Source organism: Schistocerca serialis, chromosome 1 (assembly GCF_023864345.2).
Source record: "Schistocerca serialis cubense isolate TAMUIC-IGC-003099 chromosome 1, iqSchSeri2.2, whole genome shotgun sequence".
NCBI lineage: Eukaryota > Metazoa > Arthropoda > Insecta > Orthoptera > Acrididae > Schistocerca > Schistocerca serialis.
Genome location: NC_064638.1, coordinates 1,135,156,787 through 1,135,167,880, shown reverse-complemented (window position 1 = coordinate 1,135,167,880; position 11,094 = coordinate 1,135,156,787). Strand labels below are relative to the sequence as shown.

General features: G+C 39.7%; 1 protein-coding gene across 1 annotated transcript; it reads left to right on the top strand.

The window, feature by feature from the left end:
- Positions 1-3,707: 3,707 nt before the first annotated feature.
- Positions 3,708-7,421, top strand: LOC126417278 (tubulin alpha-1 chain-like). The gene is made up of 5 exons (XM_050085107.1): positions 3,708-3,866; positions 4,531-4,753; positions 5,959-6,260; positions 6,352-6,879; positions 6,987-7,421. The coding sequence occupies exons 1-5, from the start codon at positions 3,864-3,866 to the stop codon at positions 7,281-7,283; spliced, it is 1,353 nt and encodes a 450-aa protein (XP_049941064.1). The 5' UTR covers positions 3,708-3,863; the 3' UTR covers positions 7,284-7,421.
- The last annotated feature ends 3,673 nt before the right edge of the window (positions 7,422-11,094 follow it).

The following is an 11,094-nucleotide window of genomic DNA, read 5'->3' as shown; positions in this document are numbered from 1 at the left end:
TGTCTTACTTTGCTATGCTAATTATTGCTATTCTGATCAGATGAAGCGCCCTCTGTCGGACATTTTTTGAACTTTTGTATTTTTTTGGTTCTAACAAAACCCCGTGTCATTCCAAACATGTGTGTCAATTTGTACCGCTCTATCTACATTATTCCGTGATTTATTCAATTTCCAAATTTTTACTGACTTTTTGATCACCCTGTACTACCGCTCGCTCGACGAAACAACCGTATCTAAAAACTGGAAAGCAGCACAGGTCTCACCAGTACAGAAGACACGAAGTATGAGTAATCGGCTGAATTACAGACCCATCTCACTAACGTCAGTTTGCAGTTGGAACATATACTGTGTTCGAACACTACGAATTATCTAGAAGAAAACGATCCATTGACAGGTAGTCCGCACGGAATCAGAAAGTATCGCTCGCGTGCGACACTACCAGCTGCTTATTGTCATGCAGGAATGAATGCTCTCGCCAGTGGATCTCAAACTGACTCCATATTTATGATTTCCAGAAGGCTATTGATGCTGTTCCTCAAAAACAGTTTGTAATCAAATTGCATGCTATGCAGTATCGTCCCATTTATGTGACTGTATTCGTGATTTCCAGTCAGAAAGGTCACAGTTCGCAGTAACTGACGGAAAGTCATCGAGTAAGGCAGAAGAGATAACCGACATTCCCCAAGGAACAGTTAGAGACTTCTGCTTTTCGTACTCTATATAAATGTTTATTAGACAATCTTAGCAGCCCTCGTAAATCGTTTGCACATGATGCGGTCATTTACCGTCTAGTAACGTCACCATAAGATCAAAACTAATTGCAAAATGATTGAGAAAAGAATATCTGCATGGTGCCACAAGTGGCAATTGACTCTAAACAATACAATGTGTGAGGCCACCCATATGAGTATTCCTTTTAAGGATTACGTTAAATTTCGGTTACACGATAAATCTCACAAATCTAAAGGCGGTTCATTAACTAAATATCTGGTGATTACAGTTACGAACAACTTAAATTGGAACGATCGCGTAGAGAATGCTGTGGCTGAGGCGAACCAAACGCTGCGTCTTCCTGGCTGTACATTTCAGCTGTGTCCATACTGGATGGACGCGCCATGTCGCGGTGCAGAGCTGCGCAAATCGTTCGTAGGTGCGCACCAATGTTTCGGTGTGCACGTTCGCGCGTCGATAACACTGGAAAACAGAAACGCGTTTTGGTCAGAGCGGCGCACGAACGAACCATTTCCTTTGATGTATCGACACAGCACGGAACTAGTTCATTGTTGCGCAGCGGGGCGCAGTTTGAATTTCACACCGGACACCACGTAGCGATGTGCCAAACGTCTCTTCACTCCTGCGCGGCGCAGCCGGTGTGGGCATGGCCTTAAGAGATGCAACAAATCCACTAAAGAGACAGCGTACACAACACTTGCCCGTCCTTTGTAGAGAGATTCTGTGAGGTATGAGATCCTTACCAGACAGTACAGATCGGGGTGTCCAAAAAAAAGGTAAGTATTTTTGGGCCGCACATGTATTAACACGAATAAACACTGAGAAAAAGGAAAAAAAAAACAGGAATAACATCGTTTGCAGGAGTTTGGGAGCCTCAAATCGAAAATGTTCAGTTTCTCAAAACTTAACATAATCGGATTTTTTTTGTTTTTTTACCGATAGTGTGATAGCTGCTCGCTTCTTGTGCAGCAATGATACTTATTTTGAGCCACATTCGGCCCGCGGTTTTGACACCCCTGGGATAGACGGGGGACATCGAAAAAGTTAAAGACAGCTGGTAATGTCCTATCGCAAAACGGGAGAGAGTGTGACACGGGTTTAATTAATATGCGAGTTGGGATGGTAACCATTGAAACAAAGGCGTTTCTCGTTGCGGCGAGATCTTATCGCGAAATTTCGGTCACCAGTTTTCTTCTCCAAATGCGGAAATAGTCAGTTAAACGCCGACCTACATACGGGGAAATGATAATCGTAATATGATAAATCAGAGCTCCCACGGAAATATGTTCGTTTTCCCCGCGCGCTGTTCGAGAGTGGGACGCTAGATATATAATGTTCTGGTTCAAAGAACCCTCTGCCAGGCACTCAAGGGTGGTTTTAAGCAGTATGGTTGGGAATGTTAGCGATCTTACTTGTGATAATTACTTATGAAGAAACTGTATGACCGGTTTCAGCACATACAGTAAGCCATCTTCAGGTAAAACCGGTCATTTTAAATAAATGATATTTTTTGATCGTGACTGCTTCTTCATAAGTAATTTTAAGAGTGGAGTGCAGAGTATTTAATAGTGATGTAGATACGCCCGTCAACTTCTGTTGGATAGGGCAGCTCGTTTATTTTTTGTGCTAACTGTAGAACATCTGTATCACAGTACGTGTTTTTAAGACGAGTCCTACTGCTAACGGAAACCTCACAGCTAGCATTGGCATTGACCCAACCCATCGACTTCTACTGCAGCTATCCTGCGTCAGACATGAGACATCTGCAATGCAGTCCCTTGAGACTTTAACATTTGTTTGTTTCTAAAATAAATGAACAGAATTAACATACGAAAACCAGGAAAGGATAGCAATCATAATTCGAGAAAGCAGTGCTACACCTACAACTAAAAAAATCTCCAGATCAGTTATTTTCATTGCTCTGTCGAACACGTATTTCATTCTGCAGTCTTTCTAGCAAGCAGATGTAAGACAATCGACCCTGGTTAAATGTATCAAGTAACTGCAATGATCAATTGCGGCCTTAAGTTGGTCACTGTCGTATGAGATACCGTAGTAATATTTTCAGATCCGTCTTCAATCAGGACATCAGTTATTAGCTTCCATCGTGCACATTATTGCAGTAACAAGTTCGAAACGTACGACTAATACTAGGGTTTCTGAGTCTTTCCATGCAATACTATTCCTTTGCACAGTACAATGTCCACGACAAATATGCTGAAAAATATTTTACTGAGCTCTATGCCAAGCACCGCACGTCACTTACGGGAATGTGGCATTATACTTATAAAAGAAAAGTTGCAGGTGAAAAAACTAGCAGTGTCTCTTAATGAAATATTTCGTCCGTTGCATCCAAATCTCTAATGTCGCTTTTCTTAACTATTTTTGAGTTAGAACATGTACAACGAACAGCGACGCTTTTCGAATTTGTAGACGAGCGATTCTAATGGACTCTCGTCTGCTTACTTGTTCTCCACACCCTATGCTAGGGACAGTTCCGGTAAAAATCATTATTGACTTCTCCGTCACGTAAAGCGTGCCGCCTACATAAACTGCTGCTTCTCTTCAAGGCTGTGAACCCACGGACTCAGTCAATGCCACTATGTCGCCTACAGTTAAAAACGAAGACCTTCCCCTCCTAAGTTAACACTTAGGAGCATGGAACAACTGTTAAATCTTTTAAATTCTTCATTGTCAATGACAGTCACATGGCTATTAAATTCTTTTTGCATGTTGCCCTCGCCTAACAGCCGTTCGAGAACTCTATGCCCTTAAATATACGCCTTTTAAAAGCATTACGTCATGAAGCCCACGCGCGAAGTAGGCCACCGCAGTCTTACTCATTCGTTTTTCCGTAGAAGGCATCATGCATAATACCGGTTGTGGCCCTCGTATTCAGCTCTTGGAACGCCTACAGTATCCAATAGCAGAGCGCGTTTCAAACGCGGTAGGGCAAGGGCCAATCACAAGATTCGTTATATGCTGGACTGCGGAGTCTATATAAGTGAAATCTGACGTTGCAGCCGTCACTTTAACCTCGGCGCGGGACACCTTTGCACGTTCCAGACGAGGCAGAAGTTTGCGGTTTCGATTTTTTTCCCATCTGCTGAATTCTAGTGACCGATAACAAAATGGTAAGTTACTTCGTAACATTAATGCGTTTAGGCTAGGCAGAAATTTTCGAAATAGACTATGCAGTTTCAAGATTAAGTTTTGTTAACGATGGCACCAAAATGTTCGTAGTTTTAACGTTATTGTGTTAAAGACTATTCGTATGTAAGAACGCCGGTGATTGTATGCATTTATTACAACCAGGCTTAAGAATGGCATTAGTGTTAAAATAAGGCATAGAAGTTTCATTATGCTTTTTGAGGTTACAGATTTGGGTGGGGCACTTTGCCGGCCGGCCGCCATGTTTGACACGTTTCCAGCTCCTGTTCGTGAAGTGAAATGTATTTCCATTTCAGTTTCTATTACAGGGCGAAGATAAATGATCTTGAGCGAAATTAAATTTTCAATTTTCTTTTTTCATTTGAGATTGATAGAGCCATGTGTGCACTTTACGTTGTAACTTATTTAATGTGTAATTCCACTATTTTCGAGAGAGATAAGCGTTAGTCTTTGTTTTACTTGTCGAATGATTTTCATTGAGTCGTGGATGAATAGCTGATGTTCCTGTTCTGTAGGAATGTTGATGTAGAACTGTCTGGGGAGAAAATTTAGTTGTAAGAATGAAGTTTCTTAATGTGAATGAAGACTGTAAGTAAAGCCATTAATAAGTGTTTTTCTGTATTTCAGCGTGAATGTATCTCAATCCACGTTGGCCAAGCGGGAACCCAGATTGGTAACGCATGCTGGGAACTGTATTGCCTGGAGCATGGCATTCAGCCCGATGGGCAGATGCCATCAGACAAAACTATTGGAGGGGGCGATGACAGCTTCAATACATTTTTTAGCGAAACTGGTGCTGGGAAGCATGTGCCACGCGCAGTATTTGTGGACCTGGAACCGACTGTTGTTGGTAAGTACAGAATCAGATTATACGCCGACATAGCATTTTCCGTTGGTTTAGCACAACAAACAATCAAAGACTGATTTTAATAGAGGAAACTGCATATTCTTGTATTGCTGAGTTCGGAAACCGGTGAGTACTGGGTGTTACTATCCTACGCACTGTCCCCCTGCCTGCAGATTTAATTACGAATTGGAGCCTGCGCCTTTTGCAAGTACAAAATTGTTTTATCCGATCATATTCAGTGGTTTCTCATTTATTTTACCAGAAAAACCCAAATTCCGTTTTATTCAGGTTTGAAATAAATTAGATCACATTTAAATTGCATATATACTTTTATGTATGTTCCGTTAAGAACGTCGCGCATGCCCCTTTAATAATTTATTATTGCTGTATTTTGGTGTTATTTTTTCTGCCAAATTTGTTTTTGTGCATTTAGTATGACCTGTGGACAGTGGTATAAATTTGAGGCTTTGGTATGGGGAATTATGGTGTCGTTTGTTGTTTATGGGTTTTAAATTTTAACCATTTCTGCTACTCATTGGTGAATTATGGATGCCCTGTGCTATAGTTTTTGGATGTTGTAATTTTCTTCTAGGGTTATTAAACAAACCCATACCCCCACCAGATAGTTCTCCAAGGCTTCACTAATTTTCTGAAGCCTATAGGCAATTCTAAGTATGAAAGACCTCAAAAAATAGTTCCATTTGAAGTGATTTTGGATGATGCCCTAACATCTGTCTTTGCAGAGTTGCTGTATTTAGACCCATGCTTGATTTTATAGTATTGGTCCCTCTTTAATTCCATGCAATGGCATGTTAGCTCTGCAAACACGAAAATAAGCAAGGTGGCAGCTGTTCCCCAGTCACAGCATAAGACGTGCTAGTTAGTATTCTACAGCATAGTGTAAATGAATTGATCTTATTGGTTTTTCCTGAAGTAACCTAATGTGAGTCCTGTCCTGTGGTCTGCTTGGCTGGAATGCGAACTAAGCAGCTGCTTCATTAGTTTTTGTATTTGTAGTTGCCTATTACGAAAATATACTTTCAGTTGTCACTGAAAACGGTTTGCAGATTTAGTTGTTAAAGTGGCAGTGTATGTTGTATCTGCTGGTAAAAAATGGTGCTTTGATTTCTAATCCATGGTTTATGCATTTAAATTGTTTCAGTGGTGGTCCAAATTTCTCATCTGCAATTCATTTTTTTCCATTGCAGATGAGGTGCGTACTGGTACTTACAGGCAGCTGTTCCACCCTGAGCAGCTGATTACTGGCAAGGAAGATGCTGCAAACAATTATGCCCGTGGTCACTATACAATTGGAAAGGAAATAGTGGATCTTGTGCTGGACCGTATTCGCAAGCTTGCTGACCAATGTACTGGGCTTCAGGGATTCCTGATCTTCCATTCCTTTGGGGGTGGTACTGGTTCAGGCTTTACTTCACTTTTGATGGAACGTCTGTCTGTGGATTATGGCAAAAAAAGCAAACTGGAATTTGCTATTTACCCAGCTCCTCAGGTACGTTAGTTTTGTGAAACCCTGTATGTTGCCTAAAATATTGGAAGTTGTGTGTGCTTTCTATAACTAAAGCATGGTGTTAAATTCTCAGGTCTCAACAGCAGTTGTGGAGCCATACAACTCCATCCTTACCACTCACACCACTTTGGAACATTCCGACTGTGCTTTCATGTGTGATAATGAAGCTATCTATGACATTTGCCGCCGTAACTTGGACATTGAACGGCCGACTTACACCAATCTGAACAGGCTGATTGGCCAGATTGTATCCTCAATCACGGCATCTCTTCGCTTTGATGGAGCTCTTAATGTGGACCTGACAGAATTCCAGACCAACTTGGTTCCCTACCCTCGTATCCATTTCCCACTTGTTACCTATGCTCCTGTAATCTCTGCAGAGAAGGCTTACCATGAGCAACTTTCTGTGGCAGAAATAACCAATGCTTGTTTCGAACCTGCCAACCAGATGGTGAAATGTGATCCAAGACACGGAAAGTACATGGCATGTTGTATGCTGTACAGAGGAGATGTTGTGCCGAAGGATGTAAATGCTGCCATTGCAACAATTAAGACAAAGCGAACCATCCAGTTTGTGGATTGGTGTCCAACTGGCTTCAAGGTATGTGGGGTTATACTATTATCTGTGATTTAGCTGCTAATTGATGTTTTATGGGAGAGAACGGAAATATTGTGTATATTTACTAAACCTTTCTGTTACTTTTACAGGTTGGAATAAATTACCAACCTCCTACTGTGGTACCTGGTGGTGATCTTGCAAAGGTTCAGCGTGCTGTTTGCATGCTGTCAAACACAACTGCAATTGCAGAGGCCTGGGCTCGTCTTGACCACAAGTTTGATTTGATGTATGCCAAGAGAGCGTTTGTCCACTGGTATGTCGGTGAGGGTATGGAGGAAGGAGAGTTCTCAGAAGCCCGTGAAGATCTGGCTGCCCTTGAAAAGGATTACGAAGAAGTTGGTATGGATTCTATTGAAGGAGAAGGTGAAGGAGCTGAAGAGTACTAAGTTTGACAGATGGAAAATGCCATTTTCTGATTTGTTCGTGATGTCATTTAAGTTGTGATTTGATGTTCAAATTTTTTTTACAGTTGAAAGATACTTGCTCATTCCACTTTTTGTGTAATAAAATTTGTTTTGGCATAAGTTGTGTAATGGTTATTTCAGAAATCCCGAGTGAATTAGCAGTTAAATCTACAAATTGACAAAAATTGTTAAAACTGTGTGTATTGCTGGTATGCTTGATAGCTTTCTGGTGTGATAACTTAAGGAATTCTGGGAGTTAGTGACAGATTATTTTTTTGTAGAGTTTAATTACAAGGAACCATTGCAATGAATGACTGTTGAGCTTAATGAAAACTCGTTCTCGGCAGTATGCTAAACTTTCAACCTTCATTGATGCTGTAAATGGGGCATCTTAACAGTATACTAGTAAATTTCTTTCATTCTCCACTTAGTGTTGGAATGTGAATATTAAAACTTCTGTTAAAATGAGATGGGGGAAGAGTTACTGTTACCATGATTAAGCCTTTCAGACTATTTTGGAAACCTTGCATTTATTTAGGTGTGGTCAATAGAAAATGGGCTATTGATGGAATGGTGTTAAAGTTCTATTTAATGGTTGAAAAAACTGAGATAGGCTTCAGCTCACATTTAGTCTGTATGGTGTACTAAAGATGGAACACTTAGGGCACTGGCAGAATAGAATGCTTTCTTAGGTTTTTAAGATTTCCACTATCTGGCAGGTAAGTGTTTTGCCTCTGATGGCTTCTGAGAGATAGAAAATTTTAAAGCAATGTCTTCCATAAGTGTATCACAAGAATTGAGTGAAATTTTACCTGTTTGTAAAAAAGAAAAAAAAAGCAAATGCTTAATTGTTGCACGTTGGACAGGGACACACAATGGCTTGTTACTTCAGATTGAACTGATAGGTGGGTGTACAAATGAGAACCTCACTATTTTGCTGGAGTAAAACTTTGAACTAATGATCAGTTGGGTGTTTGTAGTTTTTTTCCTTCTTCTTCAGAATGTGAGTTGGCATGGAGTAGCATTCTGACAAAAGGATTAAGTTTTCGTGTGTAAATACTTAAAATTTACTAGATGCTTCTGTCACAGTCTAATATATACAGTCGCAACACTCACTGCTGTGAAAGTTGTTACAATTTGACAGTTCGAATGACACTAGCGGCCAGAAAGCTCGCCTTCTTCTGACTGTAGATGCGACGTAAAAATGTTTTTCATTCGTTTTGTATGTTATTTACAAAATAGTTAGTATATTTTTGCGTCGCAGGTGTTAGAACAGAGAGAATCGTAAATGATTGTGAAATATAAGTAAACAGAGCAACTATTGAATGAAGTGACATAATCCGCAACATTTTCTTGAAGAAATAATTAAGTAGCATACAATCACACTTATTCCACTGAAAGTAAGAGAATACACACAGTACATCCCACATATGAAGTATATAGATGCTCTTCCTTGTTTAAAAATGAAGCGACACATCACTTCTCATTACGTTCTGCTTTGCAGGAAGCCTGCTTCCAAAAATACAATTTCCATCTTATTCTTTGTGGTGTCAGGTATTCCCAATAAAAAGCATGACTGTTTTAAAACTCTATTATATCCCATTGATAAATTTAACGAAAATAAAATTACGTGAATGAGTCAGTCCTAACACTTAAGCAACCCAAATGAGCGAGCTTCATCACTTTATTTCTTCTCTTGCTCCTACAGACTAAGTAGAAGAGCCTCACCTTCAGTCTTATTATAAGCAGCTTGGTTTCAGCACTGCACCCAGGTGGAAAACTGGGGATTTCCATCATGTTCACAAAGAAAGCACCACAATTACTTACGTGAGCATATTCATCAAAAGTATAAGTCCTTAGTCTCACAAGAAGTTAAAAATTCTTTGACATCTTCTGTACAAATAGGCTTCCAAAGCTGCCTTCATAGCTTTTAAAATGACAAACTTCGCCATTTGCATCTGCCTTGGCTGTCGTCTAAAAGTACTGTCCTACATTTTTAACAGTCACGAATTGTATGCAATTTCTTTAGTACATAACCAGACACGTATCTCATGCTGTTTGCCTCTCTGAGGTCTGTACAAATTTCCATGGCTTCAGTGTGTTTAATATTTCCAAATTTCTTGAGGCACTTGTAATGCAGTTCCTTAACGATACAGGCACTTTAACACTATATGCATTAAATATGTCAAAAATATCTACTTTTTGGTAAAAATCTGCAGTAGCAGATGATGTGGTGCCACAAGTAACAGGTGTCTCAATTCCTACTGCTACTGTTTGACTCAACACACGAACTGCAGTGCTTACCTCCAGTTTTGAAAATGCTGGCAGTTGGACAGCTCTTTTAGTGAGCTTGGGGGCTCAACTTTTACTTCCTTTCAAAATCACTGAAGTACAACTGACAAATGTCCTTCCATGAAGCAGTGCCAACCCATCCTACATCTTTTGTGTGGATAATGTTATACCTGAATAAATTATTACATATGATTTTTATCAAGTGTGTGGTGTCATAAAAGTAGATCTTACTCTCTTCATGTACTAAGCATGGATTAACTGGTGTGATACCCAGTCTGTGCCTCCACTCCACAAAATTCGAGCCTTGGTCAGTCACACGGTTTCACACGGTTTTTACAACCAAACCAATCTGAGGGTTTTTTTTTTCCTTCAGAAAGTACGCACGTCAGATGGGTGGCTCCTACTGGTCCTTTGGAGAAATAATATACTAATGGCTGTTTAAAATTTGGGAAGATGCCGTTAATCATTATAACTAATGCAGTATTGGCAACCACAGATGTACGTATGAAACCCATGTCTTCAAATCCAATAACACGATCCCTAGAGCTGTCATATATCAAATTTTCCATTAATGACATCTCATCCATAGGCAAATTAAGTTATATCAGTTTTTGGTAACTGCTGCACTTTCTGCTTTAAAAGATGAAATATGTTATCTCACAATTTAATTGTACATCTTCCACATGCCTTTTAAGGTACGTACTGATGGAAGGCTAAAACAGTGTGATAAAAAACTGTATGCCTGAGTACTATAATACAACAAATTAAGTGCAAATAATGTAGTTTCATCTTTCCATCTCACACCACGTTGTCCATTCAATGGTATACTGATTTGGCTTATCAATAAATTGAGAGGATCTTTTTCAAGGACTTGGAATCAATACATTTTAAAATGAGCTTGTGCTTTTGTACTTCTGTCCTGTGACGTGGTTGCAGTTTACACTTACGATGGGCACTTTCCTTGTCACGTAGTAATTTTGTATGAAGTCTAATGATTTGCATGTTTTTACACTTCACACAGTTTTCCAACACGCAAATAATTTCACGTAATCTAAGCATTTCATCTTCAAAAGATGTCTGTATTGCAGCTTCCGTTGTTAGTTATTTTATATATGTCTCTCGAGTAGGAACACCCGTGGTAGCTGTTTATTCTGTGTCAGGAGACAGTTTTATTGTTTTTGCAGTAACACTTTTATGCTTGTATGGCAATTTTCTCTTAGTCACTAGTTGTGGCTTATTTGGCATGTCAAATAATGTCGGAACTGCATTCCATAACAATGTCTTCTTTTCCGCGCTCATGAACTGGTTTGACTTGAAACGTAAAGCACAAAACTTCACGTTATTGAGCAAATAAAGGACATCTTTTTGCAGCAGGTCCTGTCTTCTACTATTTATTAACCATTTCTTGCTCCTGAAAAAGAGAAACAAGTTCAGTAATTCGATACAGTCTAGAAAAAAAATCGTAAATAAAGAGCGGTCTAATGTGATGTTTCATACATCG

What these genes read in the sequence shown, in the direction of transcription:
- LOC126417278 (XM_050085107.1), top strand. An exon ending in CCTGGAACCGACTGTTGTTG is followed by an intron (nt 4,754 to 5,958) that starts GTAAGTACAGAA and finishes TTTCCATTGCAG; the next exon opens with ATGAGGTGCGTACTGGTACT. An exon ending in CTATTTACCCAGCTCCTCAG is followed by an intron (nt 6,261 to 6,351) that starts GTACGTTAGTTT and finishes TTAAATTCTCAG; the next exon opens with GTCTCAACAGCAGTTGTGGA.